The 23805-nt window shown below is 38.8% G+C and overlaps 1 protein-coding gene across 5 annotated transcripts in view; it reads right to left on the reverse strand.

Annotated features, from left to right (window-relative positions):
• SEC24C (SEC24 homolog C, COPII coat complex component) overlaps nt 1-23805 on the reverse strand; it is a 33438-nt gene that overhangs the window by 3693 nt on the left and 5940 nt on the right. For 2 of the 5 annotated variants that reach the window (XM_068689484.1, XM_068689485.1), the window contains exons 2-22: nt 22481-22683; nt 20260-20343; nt 17579-17699; nt 16706-16884; nt 15918-16370; nt 14530-14660; nt 13188-13256; nt 11350-11461; nt 10619-10746; nt 7837-7975; nt 6612-6727; nt 6166-6290; nt 5713-5904; nt 4693-4786; nt 3447-3563; nt 2801-2971; nt 2372-2468; nt 1942-2087; nt 1334-1472; nt 582-700; nt 173-352 (exon numbers count right to left, since the gene is read on the reverse strand). In XM_068689484.1, the coding sequence (XP_068545585.1) occupies nt 173-352; nt 582-700; nt 1334-1472; nt 1942-2087; nt 2372-2468; nt 2801-2971; nt 3447-3563; nt 4693-4786; nt 5713-5904; nt 6166-6290; nt 6612-6727; nt 7837-7975; nt 10619-10746; nt 11350-11461; nt 13188-13256; nt 14530-14660; nt 15918-16370; nt 16706-16884; nt 17579-17699; nt 20260-20343; nt 22481-22655 (3087 nt within the window). In that variant the 5' untranslated portion in view covers nt 22656-22683. The remainder of the gene's footprint in view (nt 1-172; nt 353-581; nt 701-1333; nt 1473-1941; nt 2088-2371; nt 2469-2800; nt 2972-3446; nt 3564-4692; nt 4787-5712; nt 5905-6165; nt 6291-6611; nt 6728-7836; nt 7976-10618; nt 10747-11349; nt 11462-13187; nt 13257-14529; nt 14661-15917; nt 16371-16705; nt 16885-17578; nt 17700-20259; nt 20344-22480; nt 22684-23805) is intronic. The other 3 variants (XM_068689489.1, XM_068689487.1, XM_068689486.1) reach the window with 3 other exon arrangements.

The following is a 23805-nucleotide window of genomic DNA, read 5'->3' on the forward strand; positions in this document are numbered from 1 at the left end:
ACAAGAGGCAGTAATGTACCTATCACTGAAAAGAACTAAATGACGTATCCCAACAGATGGCAGATCCCAAATACTTCTCAAATTACTTCCCACTGATAAAATACAAATGCCAGTCCTTAAGGTAAGTCAAGACAACAGCAAGTCTCCAGTGTTAAGAAACTGAATTACTCACCAGGGGCAAGAGCCTGGGGTAAAAGAAAACATTTGTTTCTGCCACATCCATGGATGTGACTAACTGGCGAATGTAGGCACGGTCATCTGTCGTGACCTCCGGACCAGGCTGAAGGACATCACTCTTCAACACACAGTTCAAGTACACAGGAAGCAGCTTCATGCATTCAGGGAGGATCAGCTGCAAGTCACAAGCAGACAGAAGTTGGCCAGCTCTCTTGCTGAATAAGTTTATGCTTGACAGAACAAAGCTTACATGAGCCAACAGTGTGGTTCATATGTGAGAAGTGAAACTGACAGTCTAATCATAATGTGGACCTGCAAAAATAGTGCAGAACTTCTCTGGAAGAAGCTTACAGTCCCTTTTAATACCTGAGCCCCTGGTTCAAATTTAAAGCATTAGTGTTTACCTGGCCAGCAGAAGATGGACTAGCACAGTTCTTTCGATAGCAAGCTAGGATCTGGGCACACTGGTTAATCAGTGCATCTCGGACAGTCTTTACTGGGCTGTTCAGAACTCCACGATATGCTGCACAGAAAGAGAGAAAAGAAATGGACAGCTATCAAAAGATGGCTCATGAACTGTAAAATAAACACTACTTCCATAAAACAAATCTAAGTTTTTGTTTTTTTTATAGTAATGAAAGAGATGAATTCCTACTGAAAACCTAAAGAAGCTCATTTACCCTCCTCTTATTACATATAGTTCTACTCTCCATCTCTCATATGCTTTAAAATACACTTAAAATAATAGGTACAAACAAGGTTAAGTAGAGTACAATACATACAAGTATTATATTTAACCCATATTCATGAACAAAGGCCACTGTTTCCTATTCTTTTGACTTCCCAATTTTTCCTCCAGGAATAACTAGACCAGTCCAAAAATAAATACAAACATGAATTCAGACAGCTTTCAATACAAACCTCTTAAAAATATAGATAAGATTTTGTAGGATGGATAAACCTACACCTTCTATCTGCACCTCTTGCCCTAAACAACAGTACTATGGGAAAGAGTACAAATCTGTGATAAGTGATTGAAACATCAGGATTGCCACCTGACACTTGATGCAAAAAGACTAAACAGGTGTCACTGAATGACAAGAGGCATTTTAGCACAGTTAGAGGTTATGTTTCTTGTTACCATATTTAGCCTTACCATATTTAGCCAAGTAATTGATGAGTGTGTCTGTCTCACAGTTTCGATAGAGGTCAGCAAGCTGTGTGCAACAGTTTAGTGAGAGGTTGTGAATGCGGAGTCGTCGCTGTCCGGCACAACTTGTATATAGCAAAGCACACTGCAAAAGACAAAAATGCCAAGATACAGGAAAGTGAGGTCCTGCTACGGTAAGAAAGGTGGGGTTTGAATATACTTCATTAAAAATCAGGATTCAGATGTCCAGACAAGAAAATTACGTAGAGGATTTGCACAATAACTTAAAAGCATATGCTAAGGATGAGTCAATGAAAGGTAACAGGCAGCAAATGCTAGCAGTTGTCTTCGAAGACAGATTGTGGATCGAAGCTGAGCTCTCAGGTCTCACTCTGAGACCGTGTATTCTGAAAGGTTAGGGATACAGGAAGTGACAGGAAGACTTTACAGTTCCTTGAGTGTCTAGTAATTCAGCTTTAGAGCGATAATCATCTGCAACTGGCACACTCCCACAGTTAGGCATTGGTTCTTGTTTTGACACATTCTTGTTGACATTTTTCAATTGTTAACTGCCTTCCTTCTTCTATGAAAGCCTTCACCCTCCCCTGCCTCACCTGAAGGAGTGCACCACTGTCTTCACTCAGTTTGTCATCATGCTTGAATTCCACTGTGATGGTTTTATCACAGTCCAAACCTGCCATCTCTACGTCAGTTGTGTTGCTCATATAGAAAGCTCCAAAAAAGTCAGTTGCTCGAATGCCTACAAAAGAAGGATACATGATAAATGAGCTGTGCTTTTCAACAGAATAAAAAGACAGCCTTTAGAGCCCTGAAAATCCTGTCACTAGGGACACTAATTATCTTGACAGATTTCAAAAGGAATCTTTGTTCAGTCTTGACAAAGTGCTTCAAGGTCAGAGCTTTAAGAGAGCTTTTTGCATAGTCTAGTCTCAAAAGGCTTAAATTAGGGGAAAAATCTGTTACTTCCCATGTGATATACTTGAAGTAGTGAATTTTTTAAGACTCATTCATGCTAACACCCACCTGTGCTTGTGCGTACTCTCATCACAGCATCAAATCCCACTTCTTTCTGGACATCTCTTCTCAAGTCATTTAGGAACCTATCCTGGTCTGTCTCCAGCTAAAACACAATCAGTAATTCAAGTTTCACCATAAATCACAATTAAAAAAAAAAAGATACACCACTTGCAGTTTTACCCTAAAAAATCAGCTCAGTGTCCTACTAATATAATGTCATGATAAAAGTTAACAGCATAGCTTGTTGCTCTTGTTCACAGAGATTGTGCAAAGACAAAGCTAACAAAATATTCTTGGTGAAAAACTCATTTTTTTTTTTTTTTTATCTCCAAAGAAGTATTTGTTTGCTATGATTTACACAACAAAAAAGAACTGGCAGCTAAAGAGCAACTTTTACTCAAATCAAATACGAGTCTGACTCAATGGAGCTCTTACCTGGAAATACGCATACTTATAAATGGAGCCTCCTGTCTGGTAAGTTACTATGCCTAGCGTTGCCACATCCAAATACTGGTTTGGAAATAGGAACAGATCCACACAGCAGCCTTGGGCCACACAGTCCTTAGCCAAGTTGTTGTAGAAGCTTGTCTGAGGTTGAAACAAAGTCTAAGAAAGGAAGTCAGATGTGAGATCAAAAGTTTGTGCTTAGAGAAGGAAAGCAAGAGGCAGATTATAATCACAGGAAAAAACACATTTAATGCTTCAAGTCTCCATTCTGCAAAATTCAGATTATATGACATCCTTCCTGACCCTGCCTTTGAAAATGACTGTAATGTCATAAAAATTACTACACATCTTGCATTAATCCTAAATTCTGCATGTTTACTTTAACACATCATCTATAGTACTTCATGCCGTGTAAGAATACAGATCTACTTCTTTTTCTTATACCAGAGCTATCCTTATGATATCAACTTTACACAACTGTGCCTGAGAACAGCCAATGAAGTGTAATGTTAAAAGATATTAACTGCGATGGTTACACTGCATGCTACCCTTGTCACTCTTTCAGTGATACTTCAGAGCTATTTTACCCTGTAAGGAGTATAATGTAGAAATGAATCAAAAGCATCATTATTACCTTCTCCTTATCTGTGTTGATTAGTTTCTTATCGTCCCTGTTCTTCAGCTTCCCTGGGGCCTCTGCAATGGGCAGAGAGGTGTGGAAAATGAAGAGCTTGCCAGCACACTCAGCTGCCTACAGAAGAGGGGGATGAAATTGCTCAAGTTAGAAACATTTAATAAAAGCATTTAGACCAAAATGTGATTCAAGGACACACATCCAAGCATCTTTATTACTTCATTTCTTCATGTCAAGAAGGTACTACACACAGGCTCAGTAATCACTTGGCTTTATCAATGGTACCCATCACAGAGAGCACAGCTTGATGATCTGTTACAGAAAAGGAAGTTTCAGTTCTACTGGACCTGTGCTAGTTCCATGGCAGGGAGAAGAGGTCTAGCTTCAAGGAGACAAAGAGCAGTAAATTCTCTAAAGGCAGGACTCAGCTACAAAAAGTTTTGCACAAATGAGTTAGATTGCTTTCAGCTACTGAATTTGTGGGAATAAGGTAAGTCACAGAAATGGAAAAGGATGTCATAATCTGACTTCCAAAAGATCATTAATTTTAAATCAATAGTCTATGTAGACTCCCACCAATGTTTAGTAGGTCATTTTTTCTGATACATAGAGTAAGCAATCAATTAGTAGTTCGAATTGCTTCTTGACTGAAGTAGTTACCAAACCTGAGTTTAGGGGAGACTTGTAAGGACTTATATGACAGACAAATGAAGTTGTAAGAACAGATTTGGTGGAATCATACAGGAAATCCATTCGATCAATACATACAAGTCTGAGTTAGATCACACATGCAATTACCTGAAGTACTAGAATGGAAGAACTTTTGGAAAATTTTACTGCTATATAATAAAATTTTACATATTGGTATGGACAACTTCAACAGATCGCACTCTCTCCTTTTATTTAAATTTATACCAGAGCTTCCAGCACAGGATTACAAAGACACTGTGTTACAGAACTCCTCCTAAATGATATGTGAAGGAGTTCAGCACCTGGTTTTAACACTGAAAGGTCTTTTCTGTAGGTTCTGGAAACTGGTCAAAGCAAAAACACTGCCATGTCACCAAGATTAGGCTTCATTTCTTGTATTCTCAGCAAAAATGCTTTAAAAAATTATATAGAGAAGAGATAGCTGGCTACATAGAACTGGAAGTACCTGCACTTTAATGGGCCAAGTAGAGAATGATGGAACATGAACTTCAGAGTACTCAGACTGAAAATTTGCTATGACAATGCATTTACCAACCTTCAATGCTTCCAGTCCTGCTTGAATCACAGGTCCAAAAACAGTTTCTGTTTCTCTTGTGTCTGCAAACATTTCTGGAATCTGGTCCAGCAAACTAGCAAGGAAAAAGGAGGAATTCAGGAAGAATCTATGTAAGTGGTAAAGCCACAGTTTTAGTTAGTTGTTGACCTGTGAGACTGAGGTGGTTTAAACACAAGTTCCTAACATGTATGTTTTCTGAAGATACTTTTTTTTTGTTTGTTTGTTTTAAACACAGTATTTGCCACCCATTGCTTATGCGTGAAAAACCTCATACTTCAATAGCTGTTTGTGCTCTTTTAATATATACCAACGCATATTGCTAGGTAAATTCTTAGGGAAGACTAGCAATACTTCACCTCTGTTTGCCAAACATCCAATGTGCTATTCAAAGATTAATAGACTTCATTCACAGATTTGTACTTGCTATTGTTAATGCACTACAGAACAGGCAGGCAATTTTCATTAACATGAACTGCGTCTAGTTCCCAAAACCTACTTAGCTACACACTATAGTTTAATTACAATTCAAGTGTAGTGTTAAATAGCTTGCCAAAATTTTATTAATTTCTTTCTTTCCTTCTAGATTTCACCTTTCCCTAACCTTCCCTAACCCTATTCAATTTTTCCATTGAACCAAAATCAGACACCATTGTTGTCTTCATTTATAATTTACTTGGGCATCTGTCTTAAAGATGACGATTCTGTATTCCTATAACTTTCATTCTCCACCATTTTGATTTTTTTTTTCCTCCCCTAGACAGACACTTCTGCACTAAATCCCATTAAATATAGCCTCTGCCAAGCTGGTCTGGAAGCCAAATAAACCCTTACACTCCATAAATTTTCCCATCCTCTCCTTTGTCGGTTTCATCTCAGAGAGTATAGACTTCTAGGCACTTAACACAACAAATAAACAGTGAACATGACACTTGTAAATGAAACACTTGAGTCTACCAAACAAAATGTTTACTCTGCACAACATAATTCAGTTTCTGTTACCTGACAATAACTGTCCTGGACTCGTTCACATTCACCAGGAAACCATCAAGGAGTGGCACAAACATGTCTGCCACATCTGAGACAACCATCATTTGCGGCTGCGCCAATGAGCTCTTCACGTTATAGAAGTGTAATACCTTGTTGTAAGTGACAAAGCCTACTCGAATGGCTGATTCTTCCATGTTTCCTTCTCTGTAAGAGACATACTTCTAAGTCGATCGCAAAATCATTACACAGAATACAACACAGTAAAGGGTAAAGGAGAAAATAAAAGGAAGGAAAAATCTTTCAGCTAGAAAAGTACTCAGATGTCCTGCTTGATCTCTTTGCAAACAAAAGCTTGACAGGGTTATCTTTTTTTTTTTATTTTTTTTTTAACCCCTGGCTTTTTTTAAAGGGAGAAAGTGAGTTTCCCCTGTTTTGACTGGCTACAATAGTACACATTATACATACCTGGGCAGGTAATCCAAGAGTGACTTTAATTCTTCACATATTAGCCTCACTAAGCCACTCTTCACAGCATTGTAAGACACATCAATCATGAAAATGAAAGCAGGTGGACTAGGAAATTTGTTATTCTGTGGAAGAAGGGGAAGAAGTCACATTAAGGTCATGTAACACAATCCACAACAGCTCTGTAACATGAACAAACAAATGCAGGTCAAAACTCTAACGGTACTCATATACTTTTCACTCATAAGTGATTGTTTCTTCGGATTACTTTCACATTCCTGCCCATCTAACAGAAATCTAAGTGCACTGTGCTTGAAATGCAGCGCTACCATGTACCCCGACAAATTTTGATATCTCTCAACAAACAGCAGATTACTTTAGTTTTTCTGAAAACGTTCGGGTTTTATTTAAAAGCATAACATAGTAATAAACATATACTACTGTACCTTGCAGTAGTCAACTGTTGCCAGAAACTCATAGGACCCCAATGATAACTCAGGTCGATCATAGAAGTCTACTCGCTTTCCCGTGTGATCCAAATGCTGGAAGTAGTGAGGTGGCACTGGGTAAGGAAAAAAACATGAAGTTCAGTGACAAACTATGATAAGCACTGTCACAGATGGTTCAAATAAAACTCCTGGAAAAATAGCTAGCTAGACTTCTGTGCTACCACGCAAGTATTACAAGAAATATTGATGCAATTAAGAGAATCATTACATCCAAAAAATAAAAATAGAAATAGTTCCTTTGGCCTTACGCACCAGGTGGCACATAACAGTCACTATTGTATTTTTCTTGAATCTTTTACATTCTGATTTTGTATTTCATATCAGAAAGGTCACTGCAACATGCACTTTGAGTTTTCCCGAGTGATTTAGTCCCAAGGAGAAATGTAGGTCTTGTAAAAGTACTAAGAAATGACTTGCAATAGCATTTGCAACAAGCTACAAGCTTCACTATTACTGAGACAGTTCAGACATACCAAAAAACTAAGCCCCTCTTTTTATTATGAGTTATTCAAAACAAAGTGCCAACAATTCAGAAGAACACTGTGATACTATTAACACTGTGTAAGTAAGCAGATATCACTCTCTACTCTCTAAGTACACATCCAGTACAAGCTAATTACTTGATTTCTTTTTCACAGAAAACAGGAATTGCTCTGAAGCATTAGGTACAACTACATTAGATTTTCACATCTCTTAAGAGGAAGCATGTTTTCTATTGATTTAGAAGAGCAGTGAAGATAAACTGGCATATATTGAATACTCCTATTCAACTGTAGCAGATTTACCTGCAATCTCATCTTTAAGCAGTGTCCAAACAGGCTTTGTGAGCAAGAAAAAAAATCCTAACTCATGCTACTAACTAGATATTCATCTCAATAACACAAATAATTTCTCAGAACACAATACATCATGCAACAAGTACCTCACATTAAAAGATTTGGTATGATGAAACTACAAAACGTAAGCACCTGCTTAATTTGAACATCATTTAATAACTGGGCAGTGAACGTGTTTTATTCATTTTTTTTCCCCAACAGTAAACACATTACAGCATAGCATACATTAGATATGACCGTAACATGATTAAGATTCATTTCTTCACATCTTTTTTTGAAGATCACTACAGTAGTGCCTATAGGATGGTTTTCAGAAGAAGCCTTACCCTCAGTGACACAGCTGCAGAAACAGCACTGGAACCTCCTTCCACCCTCAATAAACTGCATAAAAGGGCACATGTAGGCCTTGCACCTATTACACCGGACAGGACCAGATTCTCCATGATCTACTAAATAAGGAAGGGTCTGTGGAAACAGGAAAAAAAATCAAAAAGGTCACTTGATGATGAGAAAAAAGCAACCGCATATACTGCAAAGCTTAAAACTATTTCCTTGTAAATTGTATAGAATTTAGTATTTTTGGCAGCTGTGAGAGAGAATGCAGGGGAAGCCTAAACAAATATTTTACAAATATTTTTCAGCTCTAGCTGTTAACACAGTAGTTCCTTTGTGGGCTGCAGTCATTAACAGGCTATCCCACTTAGACACAAACAAGTACTCAGGCATGGTGCTGCACCACCTTACACAGTAGCCTGCTTGAGGAGCATGAGCTCTAGAAGGAAAGCCACGCTGCACAGCACAGATGGATCCCAAGTGAATACTGAAGACTGAAGCCATGCAAACAGTGGCTGTGATAACATCATGGGAGCGAACACCATTTCCACCTCACCCCAGGTTGATTTTTTTTAGAAGCAACTCTTTACCTCCTGTTTTTCCCTTGTAAAAAAACATTTTTTTTTGACAAAATAGAAGCCAGTCACTGCATTCCACAAATTCAAGAGTTTAAAGCATCTGGATTATCTTAAAAAATTTAAATGGTTAAAACTTCTTTTTCAAGTTCTCCATGAAATACAACATATCCGTATGTTCTGCTTGTCTTGACACCACATGTAATTTTAAAGGACTTGCTATCATTTAGTGATACCATTTCTCAACTATTACTGGCAAGATAGTCTTTTTGCAGCCAAACCAGAGGAAGATGCTTGGCAACTTCTTCAGCTTTTTAACCTCAGAATGAGCAAAAGCACTTTAAAATGATTAAGACAGAGCTTTCGCAAGCTGCAAGCTACATTCATAGTTCAAGACACCTTTCGGTAACTAAGAATCTAGCTCAAGATGTTTAATTACTTTTAAACTATGACATTTAAGGCGCCCAATCTTAATTCTTCCAGGCACCCTAAATCTCTGGTCATTTTCAACAAAGAATGTATTCCTTGAGCTTAAGTTGAACAAATGCCCTTGACACTTAATTCTTCTTCATGCTGCAGATGTATCAAATGTCTCATTCACCCCCACTAGTCATTTGTTGACAATACAATGGCTTTGCTGCCAGTTTGTCTCAGTTCCTACCCACTAGGCTGACCTCCTCTGAGGAAACAAAATTTCAAGTTTTCTGACTGCTAGGCAATATTAGTATTAAGTTTCCACACAATAAGCCTCTCCCCCTCTTACCCCCCTGCGAAAATAAGCAGTACTATACATAACTTGCTACTTACCACTTACTACCAGAAGGCACACATACTTCTTACTAGAACTCCCAAGTTTTGCTTTCTGAACTGTGCATTAACACAGGGCAAAAGCCCTGTATCTTGCAACCAGATGCTGAATTCTCGTAGGTTCTAGATTTATCCAGATGTTGCATTTTCAGCAGTCCTATTTTATTTATCCTCTTACCTCTGATACGTTAAACATTAGCTCTACTTACAGTCCTATTGCTCTCAGCAGCTGAGCCTACATATATCAGAAGGGCTCCTCCACAGGGAGTTTGCCCTTGCCATAAAAAACTTTCCACAATCTCCAGCACAATTTTCCAGTCCTAGAGATGTTTTTTCTGGATAATACAAGTGTTTGTTCAAAGCATAAACAAACCATGAGCGCTAATAGCTAGTTTGTGAAACTTGTCTGAAAATGCACCCCCAGGTTTCTCAAGTAAGATAACATTTGCCTATTGCTCTCCTTTTAAACTCCAGCCAAATACAGAAATTAATTTCACAACTCAGTTTTATCACAAGCTTATTTTCAGAATCCAAATCGTAGTTTAGGAACATTAGCCAAATGAAACAAAATCACCCTTAAACACTAGAGAATGTTCCTTCCTTCATGAGATGTTAAAGTCAAGTTTTACAAGGCAGAGAACACTGCAAACATACTAAAATTTCACAAGCATATTTGTCTTTATGTCACTGCTCTAAGTGAACTAATGCTACACAACACCCAGAGTATTTGCCATACTTTTAATACAGTTTCCAGCTCTCATTCTCAAAGCTTTTATCTATTCAGCAACCAAATACAGCAGGTAAAAGGCTGCCTAGCTAGCCACATATGACACCTAGAAGGAAACAAGCGGTGCACAGAGAAAGTGCAGAAATTCAAGTTCAGCAGAGCCTGAAACTCAGTCTCACGCTGTCTGCTATCCCACACAGTGATGTGCATGGACACAACATTAGGCAGCTTAACCAGCACTGCTTGATATATTCTCATCCAACTCCACAACTTGATATCCCAGAAAACACTATCAGTGATTTGTTACCATTTCAATACTGCAGACCAAGAAAGAAATTGAGATCAACTCAAAGCGCACACATTTATTAGCATCCTAGTATTTTGGTCATTTAGTCAGAATGATGCTTGACAGTTACTGCAAAAAAGAAAGCTGAGATTCTCATAGCAATCAAAATATTAAATGTTTTGAACACAACATTCTTCTGCCTTACAGATCTCTACCACACACTTGTGAAAGAACCAACATTTACCTAGACTTTGTTACTTAAACATGCCTACTGTTGAAAGTTAAACAAGGTTATCTGCAAAATAGCAACATCTAATAGCATTCTCCTGATGAGATCAGATTGCATACAGTGCGAGTGTGACTTCACAAACAGTTCTCACCTCATCTGGGGGTAGGGTAGCCAGCGGTTTTATGACAGCAGCTAGAGGAACTTGGGACTGTTTGGCCATATCTGACGTGCAGGGAATATTGTACGATGTACATCTTATATAGCGGGGGCTTGCGTTCCCTGGAGAACAAAGGAAAAAATGCCGACAAATTTCAGTAAAGTTTATATTAAGAACAGAAATCAAGATAGCTTCAGTTTTGCTGCTGAGTCACAGAATAAGAATGTATTTAAAAAAAAAAAAGACATAGAACTTAATTCCCAACCAAAAGCCTCTTTACAACTATGCATAATAAAAGCCTTTAACTCAAAACAAGTGAATTTGACTCCATATCAACTTAACATCTAAAGTATTCCCACCCCACTCTTTTTGCAGACTAAATCATACTATGGGCAAAGATCTCAACTCAGACATTTCTAATGTCTGATTTTGTAAGTCTGGCTGAAGAGCGAAGCACTTGATTACAGAATTGGATTCTGAAGTTTTAAGGGAGCTTAAGATCTCCAAATAAAGTCATGGGAAATAAAAAGATTAAATTCTTTCTCTAAAATCCATGAACCAAATAGCATCCCATACTTAAAAAAAATACACTGTTTCCAGTCCAACTCAAACAATACTACTAGTAAATTTCAGTTCTGACCTGAATGATTGAATGATTAAAGACAATTCCACCACTTTTTTAGGCTTGTGTTCATTGCTTGAATTCATTGTTAAAAATATTTTACCTTGATCCTTGACCAAGAAATTGGTAGTAACGAGCGGTGGGACCTGTCCTCTTACTCCAGTGACAAATGGTTCTGATCCACGGTTACTTCTGTCATCTTCAATCACTTGAATCTATGATCGAAGAAAACATCACACTGAAATCAAACCTCCAAAGATTAAAATACCATAAAATAACACACTTGCATCTGTAAGACAGTGGAAAGGGAACCTGAGGCAAACATCACTAGCTCTAAAAATAAGAGGTCTAAGGCAAGCAGGTTTTGTCAAGCAGTCACCTCTCAGTTGGATTTCAATTATTACTGAATGACTAACAATAAAATATAAATGGTATTTTCCCCAAGTATTGAGTAGTAGCATACTTTGTGTTTTAGGGAATAATCTGAACTCATAAAAAGCAAACTTAAGTCAAGAAAGGATTTTTTTGCTAGTGTTTCTGTTTACTAGTCCTAGCCAAATTAAAAACAGAAGCTTTTTTAAGCCTCAGGGTGAAGTTCTATACATGACCTGGATTTTCCTTTCTGTTGTGCTCCCAGTGCTTTTTCATAGCATGTGTTTATTTTCATCCACTGCAGCTCTCACCTGAAGACACGATTGCCAGCTGAACTGTAAATCTTTATTGCACTGTAGTGCTCAAGAATTTATGATTTGAATTCTGGGGATGCGGAAAGTGAAGTTTCACTAGAGCTGAAAATTATTCAAGCTTAAACTTCACAAAAGCAGAAAACAGCCAAAAAATGGTAAATTTCTTACAATTTCAATTTCTTCATTAATGCAAATGTACTTAAGAAAACAGAAATACATCAGTTTTACTTGACTAAAATATCCATAAGAACAGAAGATTATTCTTACACGTTTTTAACTACCTTTACCATTCCAGTGCTTGAATCTAAGCATGAAAGCCAGCAGCTGTCTTGCCACCAAACACACGTACCTTTGCTTAGAGTCAAATTGCAAAATGCAGAATTTTGCACAGCAAAACTTCTACCCTCTCACTATGGCTTCCAAGGAGCCAGCAAAAACACCACCCCCATAGCATGAGACTGACTTCTAGGATAAATCTAGTTCCATCTCAAAAGCCTACAGACTGATTGACATTTGTGACTTCACTGCTTGTAGCTGTTGTATGACCAAATTTGGTTAAACAAGGAAGAATTGATACAAGGGTCATTGCTTTTTTTTTTTCTTCCAATGCAAAAGGTAGCTGCTTTTTCTTTAGGTAGAGTTCTCTAGACATAACCATTCTATTTTCAAAATCAAAATGTAATGGTTATTTATGAGCACAGATAATGAAAGAATGTTTACGGCTCCCCGGACCTCATATTAGTCAACTAAGAGATTTACAGGAGTTAACATCCAAACAAAAATAGTTTCTCCTCAGTTTTAGAGTTTCAAAGCACTAGTCCAGTATCGGTATCAACACGAACTGTAATCAAGTTCTGCTTAGAACTGGTAGAAGACACGGCTACAAAGGCTCATGCTGTGTGTATGTTAACATGGCATGTGCTGTACGGACAATTATACTGATGGCTTACACTGAAAATGCCAGTTGGAATCTGACGGAGGTATTTTAAGGATCAGAAAAGTAAAGGGGAGACATTCTTCATGATCTGTTTCCGCAATGGTCTGCTTTCTATTGCCTCACCAGTCATTGCAGAAGAAAAGATTTTAAACAACCTCTTGTGGTGTTACGCTACTCATTTTGGTAAGGCAAACAGAAGACAGCAAGGAAAGGATAAAGGATTAATGATGGAGGGTTAGTAAGGTGAAAGTCAGATATCAGGCATGCACAGATGGTCACCAACACACAGACTACAATTGACATAGATACAGCACTTACTGGACTAGGAATTGCATCAGGGTCTATTCTGTGCCTGGGTTTCTGCTGGGGTGGCAGCTCATTAAGTTGCTTTATTTATTTATTTATTTTTTTAAATAAAGAGTGCCACAAAAAAAAAAAAAAAGAAAAGAGGAGAGAAGAGAAGAGAATAATAAAACAAAGAGTAACAGCGTTACTTCTCTCTACCCAAACTTGTAGCACTGGAATTAGGTATTTGGACATTGGTTCATGCAACAAGAAACACCACCTTCTGCAGCATTCACTGAACCTAAAAATGAGTCTTCAGGTTGTATTGGGCCTGGGCACCGAACACATTGCTAACAGACGTAGTGGCTCACGTGCTCACTTCGGTTAGAAATTGCGGATTTATGTTTTAAGAACATGCTGAAATGAAGGTAACTGATACAAGCCATTTGAGATTTCATTTAGTGGGAGAGAAGAGAAGCAGACAAGCAATTACAAGTTCATATATTCCACATAAAAAAATTTGCAGCCCCAAGCCTTGCATAAATCTGAAGTCTAAACAGCTCACCATTTCTGAATAGCAACAATTTTTGAACAGCAACAGTCAAGATCTCAGCTATAACTCACAACTACATTATTTTTTTATAGTTTTTAAGTAAACTGATTGTAAGCACTGTCCTGGAAATGCTTCCTGTTATCAAATGATTGTAGCCTTCTGAGACAACGGAACAGCATCAGGAGCAGTGGAAGGAAGAGAACAGCAGACTAGGGGCAACAATGCTCCCAGGCTTAGTATTACTCATCCTTGTCAGCCATCACACATCATTGCTCCTCTTTTCGCAGAGACTCCATTCCAAAAGATAGTTCTAATTTGAGAAGTTGCCCATATTTGACTGAAGCAGTGTCCTGACTTAATGACCCAAAGAAAGCTAACCAGATCTTTACAGAAAAAGGAAAGGAAAAGTACTACAACCATCTCCTATGAACCTTACTTTAAACCTGGAATATGCAGTTGATAGCTTGCCACCTCAAAAACAGCAATTAGTTCACCTTGGAAAGTAGTTAAGCAGGAATTCAGAAATGGTCAAGCAAGTATAATCAAAGCCCTGCAGGATTTCTAAAATATAAACCATAACATGGTACAGAAGACCAGCCGAGAAATTAGAGCAGTGACTTGCATATGCAATGCCTTTCTTTAGTCTTCTGGGCTTATTCATAACAAATGACTGAAGCTTGGATATACTGGAGAAAAGCAAACAGAAAAATATGCTGCTGTTCTTTGGAAGAAGAAACCTGCTTTCAGCTCTGGATTTTGTCAGTTCTGTTTAACATGAAGACACTATGGGAGAGTTCACACTTAAGAACAAAGTAGGCTTACAGGGCTAGGAATGGAATCTGGATCCAAGCGTTTTGGTGGCGGTGGTGGTCCAGGCTGACTTCCGTAATTTGGTGTTCCTGGATAAGCTCCTCCATAGTTTGGTTGGGGGCCCCTCACCTGTCCAAAGGAACCTTACAAGAAAGAGACAATGGAATCAAACATTAGCTAACATTAGGCAATTCCTCATCAAACACCTCCCATTTTTCCTGTCGTCATAAAAATAACAAAAAACAAGAAGCTACGACAGGAAACTACATGCTTTTCAGTCAATTAGGCTTAAATGCATTTGTCAATGTTTCAACTCAGTCTGACACAGTCTTCCTTAAAACCAGACGTAAAGAAACCTGTGTTTTAAGACAAACGTATCTAGTTTTAGAATATATTATTAAAGCATGCATTAAGATCATGTACTATGAATATTCAGGTTGAGCTGCAGAACTACCTAATAGAAAGTGCACACAGAACAGCCAAATAGCCAGCAGATGACCCATAATGCCTCAAACTCAAGTTATGCAAGGATTTCTCTCAGGCAGTTTTGTACTGCCTAAAAGCACAGTAGTAAGTTAGCACATGACAACTTCTTTTGTTTTGTAACTCATGGAAGTAATTTCACACCACTTTACACAATTCCAGTCAATTACGGAATAACGTCATGATTCACCCCACAAGTGTTTTTACAGTTCATAGCAATTTGGACAAATGTTTAAACAAGTAATTTACCTGGCCACTTGTGCAAGGCTGCACGTGGGGGGCAGGATTTTCAATCCTGACAGTTGCACATGATTACTTTATCCTAGCTATCTGAAAATGTTATTGATTAAAAATCAGCCAAAACTGTTTTATAATCCAGAAAGTTCAAATGATATTACTTCTAAGCACACAGGAATTGTAAAGGGTTTTACAAGGAGAAAAATACAGCTTTGTGAATTAAAGAAGAAAAAGTTGCAACTCCTTTTCAATGTATAACACCCCTCATACACAGTGTATATTCACACCCAGTGTGTATATTGTTAAAAACTATAATAATGATTTTCAGGATTTCAAATCTCTACTTTTGAAAGGACAAGGTTGCAGACATCAAATTTAAGTTTGTAGTACAAAAAATTGTGGTCCAATTGTAGTCTTATTGCACTAAGCATTGAACAATTTTTTAGCCAAGTGAACTAGTGTTCTTTTAATTTCATTAACCTGAATAAAACCTGCATGACAAACAGCTTAGAATGATAAATCCTACTCTTTGTCTTAGATTTGTCCTTCGCACCAAGGAAACGAGGGAAGCCCTGAAGTGTAGCCAGAAGCCTGCAAGTTACAAACCTGAAAGCTGTTTCTCAGTTTGCAGCACACGGAGAACACACCTAACTTACAATTCCTACCCTAGGAATACTCACCGTTCTGCTGCATTTGGTAACCTGGCTGAGGAGGATGAGTGGGAGGAGGTGGTCCATGGAGGCCACTCATGGGAGGCCCCGGGTGGGGCCCTGACAGAGTTGATGGAGGTGGTGGTGGTGAGGATACATGATTAGGCTGTGATGTTGGTGGTCCAGCAGCTGTCTGCCCAGGCAGCGGCGGGCCTGGCATGGTAGGTGGCCTTGGGGCACCTGTGGTAGGAGGATAAGAGGAAGGTCCAATCCCTGTAGAAGATGGAGGTGGAGCAAAACCAGGGACTTGAGTAGGCAGGCGCTGAGTTGATACTGGTTGACCAGAAAAGGGAGGCTGTGCCAAAGGAAGACCCTGAGACACACTGGGAGGAGGGGGTCCTTGGCTCGCAGTGTAAGGTGTGTAGAGACCAGATCCTGTTGCACTAAAGCTCCCTGAGACTGGGGGAACCGATGTTGGGGGACCTTTTAAGAAGAAAAGAGGACATTACCATCATTTTTTAATCCTCAAAATATTTAATTCCAAATAGATCACAGAAGACTCAAAACCCCTTCACTCTAGAGCATCTCAGCTGGTGCATATATATCATTTTCTTATCTTCAGATGGACATTCCGGTACTAACAGAGATAAACCTTAAGTAATCATACTCTTAAAATTCAAACAGCTAAGGGATCCGAAACTTGACAGTTCCTTCAATGCCTTCTTTCTCCCCCCTGCCATGTCCCCCACTTCAGAGTCTAAGCTGCGCATTTTCTATAACCTGAATGCATTTCGGGATTCAGGGACAGGAAACCTTACCATAGCCCAGTCCAGCTGGGGGAGGAGCAGAGGTTGAAGTACTGCCAATTGTCATCCCGGCCATGTGATTGCTGAGCTGCTGTACACTGGCTGGAGGGGGACCATATTGCTGGAACGTAGATGTCTGGCTGACAGGCACGGGTGCTGAGCCTGGCAGAAACGGCTGAGAAGTAGGCGGCCTGAGAGGGGAGAAGAGAATCTTCACTGGGTCCTCCATTATGCAAGCAGTTACAATTCCCCATGCCTTAGAAGTTGTTCTACCATATCAACACCAGCCGGTGTCAATAGCATACATAAACTAAAAACTGAGCACTATAGCTATGTTTCTGAAAAGTAATTACGTATTCTGCACGTGTCCAAACCCCTTTCATCATAAACATCTATTGTTTCTTAAAAACACAAAATTTATGTTTAAAATATTTTTTGTTAATTCCATTTTAGTTATCATAACAAATCAGAAATACTGCAAGGGAATCTACGGGGTAAGAAGCAATAGTGCCAGCACAGATATCTAAGAAGGCTCCGTTGTTCAAAGGATTTGGACTCTCCAGCCAAATCCTTTCTAGAAATCAGGAAATTCCTTATGGGAAAATGACTACCACAAAAAAAAGAAGTCTTTGGAGGAAAAGTGGCTTTAATCAACCAGTCACTGACCCATATCCTTCCATAAGCTTTTTATCTAAAAAGATTCCTATTTTCTATCAAATACCCTTCCTTACAGTAAAATGTTGATTCAAAACAATAAGAAAAAAAAGTCAATGCCCACCACAGCAAAAACAATGCATTTAGTTTGTTTTATAGCCTAAAAGGTCTAGACATAGCCTAGGTCTACCAAGGTAGGCCTTTGTTACAACTTTCTTTTCTTGTGCATACCTCTGCATTGGTGCTGTTGAAGCTGGAATCCCATTCTGCACATCTCCTTGTCCAAACGGACTGTACCCCAGGTGGCCAGAAGAAAGAGATGTTCCAGAGGTTGAAGGTGCTCTTACCGAACCTGCAGACATTAAAAAAAAGTCACAAATTATTCACAGAAACAAGGGCTTCAAACAGCTACCATGAAAAATCAGAGGAGGAAAAAAGCGCACAAGGAGTTTAGTGATGGCCAAATTGATGCATCAATATTCCTCCAGCAACTAATCATTTATACAACCATATTAGTAGAAGCAAAACTGAAAACAAGTATTTTTAGCCATTGTCACCAGTCACACCCCCACACAGATCAAGTACAAAATATGCACCATGGAGAGTTCTTCAAAAAAGAACTTCATCTTCTGACAAAGAACCAACCATGTTCTTGTCAGAAAGGCATTAGGTTCTTCCCCCTCCAAGTCCAGTTACTTTTTATCCAGAGTATGAAGAGTATTGTAGTGGTACCTAATGTTCATTACAGGTCAATTTTCTCTACTTGAGGGGTAAGCATGTTATGCAAATATTCAGTTTTGAAAAACTGAATTCTACCAGCTGTTTTTATACAGAGCATAGTGTGGGCCACCACAGGGGGCCAATCCCAGCCTCTTAAGGTTGGAGGGTAACAAGAATACTTCCTCATTTTTCAAAGTCAACTGGTTCAGTCACAGACCAAATGATTTGCTTCAGAATTAAGTTTCATCACTTTCAAGACCACACAATGCTGGATACAATGCCAAGAGATCAACAGCAGCATTTACTTCCAAAAAAAAAAAAAAAGAATATAAACTTCTATTTTAATAGTATTATATTAAAAAATGCTGTTAAATAGAACAGCCATGTGACCATGCCTGCTAACCACAATGGAACTTATTTCATGTATGGGGTACGGTTCAACACAGGTGACTCAAACACCTTAAACTGCGAGAAGACCAGAGCAGCCAATAGACACTGCTGTGTCTTCCAACAGCGTGACAAGTTCAGAAGGCACTCCGAAGCCTTCTTGTGAGGAACCATTATGAAATAGAAAACATGTAAGAGAAGCCAGTTCTCAATTCTATAGCATAAGTTACTCACCAAAGCATGAGGTTTCAACTCACATTTTTATCTTATCTGTTACATGTACATTTTAGGAAGCTTGTGGGAGTAAATTCAAGGAGTTAACTTGACTTTTTATGAATGACCAGTAGCTTTTGATTTTTTCCCCCTTTTGGTTTTAAGTTTTACTAAACCTCCTCCTGGTCTTCACTTTGAGATTCAGAACTCAATTTACAGATAAAATTATTATTTTTACATACCTTTATCTCATTAAACATTTTCTTTATATCACCTGTTAGAGCACAGCTGTCTTATTGTTCCTCTGGCCAAGCATCTCCTGATCCCTAACCATTTTTATGTTGTCACTTTCTGTGGTATTTGTATTTCTGAATGTCTTTTGTGACATTTTTTTCGTTAATATAATATACTTTCATTTGTTTCAAAACATTTCATTTCATAGTACATCTGAACTGTTTGGCATTGTCATCTTTTGTCTTCAAAAGCATACACTTTTTTTTTTTTTTTTTACATTAAGTTTACATACTTTTTCAGCTTTAACATGCATACAATTTGACAAACGCATGTTTAATTCAGAGAAAGTTTCAAAAGTCTTCTTTTTCTAGTCCTTGTCACAAACATACTCCTCTAACCATTAGCACAGACTGATCAAATAACCACTGGAAAAAAAATCACTTAAAGGGGTATGAATATCTAGTGGTTTATCATCTTAAGGTTCACTGCTCTTGAGGAATCTTGAGGTTCCTCTTCAATACCTTTGAGATACTGTCCTTACTCATCACAGACCTCAAAACAGAGGCAGATGACAGCATAACGGGAAATGCCTGTGATTTTACTCAAAGCCCTGAGACTATAAGAACTTGGCCCAGTTCTGCCTCCCTATTCTTCTAAACAAATAGACGCTGCTGGAAATAGCTCTTCCAAAATACCACTAGTTAGAAAGAAGGACAAATAATACGATTTCTTGAAATGTTTCTAGTTCTTGTATCTTCGTTGCTACCTCTGCAAAAACATTACTTTCTTCAACCCACAGCTTTTGAATCATAATTATTCCTAGCTTCTACGCTGTATCTAAAGAAGTAAAAACTTGTTTTCCCCTTAAGTTTAAACCCAAGCTATAGAGATCCCATGACTTTTAAGACCAAATTCCCCATAGCTGGGGAGATTCCTCATTTCTGCATTACAATGCTTTTATTTCAGACCTCACATTTTAGTTCTTTCCCAAGCAGGACACGACATTCTTTTAAACTAAGGCTTCTTGACAAAACCTGCAAGGACCAATTCAGGTTTTGAAATCAACCTTTAGAAAACAGTCACAAGTCAGTTTTTATCTATAAATCTGCAGGCATAAGGGATTTCTACTAGAATTATTTCTTCATATCCTATTCATGTTTTTGGAGTGCTGCCTACATATAGAGTTGGAAGAGTCCCATCCACCTCTGCCTGAATAATCAGGTACCCACACCTTTGAGATAAACATCCATGTTGAAAGGAAACTTGGCACAGAAGACAGTTAAGAGAACCAGAACCACCCCTTCCCCACAGTAGGAGTGGCACGCCACAAACGCTCCCACAGAAAGGACACCATTTACCTATGAAATTAGGTGCAAGAGAAGTGTCAGAGTTGAGAGAAACAGGAGAGCCCTTCGAAGGGAACCCCAAGGAAGGAAAATAACCTGGAAAGACAGAATACACCAGTAAATCAAGCCAGAGAGAAAGCACCGAGAGACAGTGTTTCCAATGCTGAGGACAGTCTGTTGTACAGAAAGCATCAGGTACACAAAATCCTTATCACATTTACTATTTATTCCTTACTCTATACTCCTCACTGTTCTACCACGTACACTACCAACACAGTTTATATATTAACATGAACACAAGTGTAAAAAGGATCATAAACTGAGTCTATGTATGATAATCCAGCAGCAACCTAACTGTCACTGGTATTCAGATAACTGTATTTGCACTTTCAACTGTACAGTCTCATCAAAAGCAAAACTGAGAGATTGAATGAAAAATTTGTGCAAAGTTGTCCTGGTTCTTCTCATAGCAGGAAGCTGCTGTTCTCAGCTAGCAGTGCAGTACTCCTCTTCTGTTCCTGAGCAACGCTAGCACCACTGGCACAACACTTCCATGTTTCCATCAGTTAGAGCTAGGGTTTGTCATGTAACTCAAACATGAACGCTCCCTGACTGAGGATGGCACCCGCTGCCAACACTTCGCCATTCAGTCCCTCCAAGCCCTTTTCACTGTGTTTTTTCCCCTCAAATACCCCCTTAAGACAAATATGTTGAGATCACAAAGTAGCATCAGCAGTTCTCCTTCTACCCCTTGGTGTTCTCTAAAGTCCTGTCACACTAGCACTTCTGAAATGAATTCTCTCCCCTCTACATTATGTAGTTACAACCCATTTTGCTGCGAAGACCTACAATGAACATAACATGATAAAGATGGGAGTAGAAACTGGCACTATCACCTGGCTGCTCTTTTTGTTTGTTAATGCACTGTTTGCCTCTTGTTTCTAGCTGAATCCTATATTCAGCAGCTAACAAAAGGTCAACTTCTGGTTATTGTGTTAGTGCTCAGAGTTTTACATTCCTTCCTTCTAAAGACAGGAATCCTGAATTTACAAGAGCAGGTACAAAATGTGCAACCTGACAACTGAGATTTGAGTCCAACTTCTCCCTATTCCTTCCATGGGGCAGGAAACACTACTTGGTTATTATCTACGCTGAGTGGCCAGAGTGCTCAAAGCTCTGCCTGCATCTTTCCAGGAAGCAGGATTTCTTTCCTCTGCCGAGCTCTGACTTTCATCACTTTTATAGGAATTCAAACCCTTTTTGAAACTAGATCAAAACCCATGGATTGAGAGTGCTGTTGGAAGAGATTCACCAGGAGAAGGGGAGGAACAGAATTAAAGAAAGAAGAGAAAGATGGAGCAAAACTGAGTAACACCAGTTCTTATGCATACCACATTTCTAGCTCCAACCAAAATAAAATAAAATAAAATCCAGGGTAACCACTTATCTCCCCTTGAAGTCTCTTCCTCAGTACACAAATTTTAGTCTCCCACTTGAGTTAGTTTCATTTCAGCAGTAGGCACTTTGGTTGTTCTGTCCTTCTCATTGACACAGAGACCATTAGCACACTCCTCCTTTCCTCAGAAAATCAATGCAAAAATGGACTATTTTCTCCTCTACATTTCTGATGTTAAAGTCACTGTTCATCTCTCAGTACAATTTAGGTACTCAAACACAAAAAACCTGAACAAGTGACACGATCCTGCAGAACCAAGGAAGTTCTGGAACACATTAGTATGCCCACATGTCTAAAAGCTTTCTATTGGTTTTAAAGATACTGGAGAAACTAGCTCTGAACATGCTTTCTATCCAGAGCTGTACATCTTAATCCTTCAAGACAGAGCACTAATCCTTCTACATGGTAATGTAACGAGGACTCTATTATAAATCTCTAAGTCATCAACCACTGCCCCTCAGCATGACCTCTTCAGGAATACTGTTCTGCTCAAGAGCTTCAGTACCATGGGGCAAGGACATGCAGAACAAAGCTAGGCCATGTTCCTCAACACGTTAATTTTATGAGTTATTAGGAAAAGAGTAAACCCCACTGAAACAGACAAGTGGCAGATCAATAACTTGAGCATATACAGAAAGAACACGATTTTTAACATCACGCAAGCTACATACAGAAGATAATTGCTACCATAAAAGCTAACAATAGGAATTATAAAGAAAAAATTCCACACGTAACAATTCACAGGTTATCAATCATTAAGTATTGACTGAGAAGTACCTTGTGGAGGGACTGGCTGTTGGTATCCTGGCACTGGACCATTATAAGCTCCATATTGCGCGTGAGGAACCCCTGGCAATGGCTGTCCTCCGTAGGCAGGCTGCTGGTATCCCTGATATCCAGGCTGAGGTTGCCCATAAGGAGGCCCTGTGTGAGTCTGCTGGTTTACACTCATTGTATTCACATCCCCAAACTAATCTCACCTGCAAAAAGGGGTGAAAAATGGCTTTTAGTAGACATAAAACCAAACTGGCCAACTTCTCTACTGTTTTCACAGAAATGAGAGATCCTGAGACACTAGTAATGTTAAAATGTTAACAGTAATTTACTCATGCACAGCAGTTTTTCAAGTAAGATAAATGCTTTATAAGAGCTAGAGAACAATATTCTCAGAGATTTTCCAACCAACTTACTCACTGTTCTATACTGGTTAGACTTCTGATCAACTTCTTAGAAAAAAAGATTGTCACTCCATATCAGATATTATCAAGCTCCCTCAGACACCTCACAAATTACTTCTGCCTCTAAAATCATCAGACCAACGAAAAACACATTTCATTACTTAGATGAAAGATTCCTTAACGTAACACTCCACGAGTTCACCCTTTAGCTCTATGCTACCCTGCTTCCTTGCTATAAGACAATATCCACACAGGCTGCTTCTTGAAGTGTTTGCAAGTACCTTGAACAGGGACAATGTAGAATTTTGAGATTTTTCAAACAGTAAATCATTTAAAGTCCTTACATACATAATTTTCAGAAACCTAGAATATTCCACAAGCAGCATGCTCATCTAAGAAAGATCTTTGAAATAGAAAAGCAGCACAGGCTAAGATGTCATTAAAGGAGTTATACGAAAGTGTAAGACTGGAAACAAAACATCAGAGACAGAAGATAAGTTTCTTAGCAAAGCTATGCAAGAGATCTTAATAGATGCATTCCCAAGCCCTCTAACTTTATAAAGAGAAAAATAGAAAGGACATTGGGAGACCCCAAACCAGGCAGGCAGTTCGTACAGCCATGGTACCAAGCAGACAGATAAGCTACAGGGCCCTTCACTTGGAAAGGGCCACACAAATGAGGCCCTCCGCTGGCAGGAGATTGCCTTGCAGTCTCAAGGACATTTTTGCATCCCCTGCTCTCCTTTGGATGCTCCATGTGTTGCTGTTACCCTTCAGCTAATGCTGTCTCTGCAGTAACAACGTAAACATACCTGTGTTTGGAGAGCAATTTGATTTATCAAAAAAGACTTCAGTTTATATAAAGACGCAAGCTTAAGTGAATAACTGTATTTGCCCCCAACCCCACGATGAACTTGCACATTA

Source organism: Anas acuta, chromosome 7, assembly GCF_963932015.1.
Source record: "Anas acuta chromosome 7, bAnaAcu1.1, whole genome shotgun sequence".
Taxonomy (NCBI): Eukaryota; Metazoa; Chordata; class Aves; order Anseriformes; family Anatidae; genus Anas; species Anas acuta.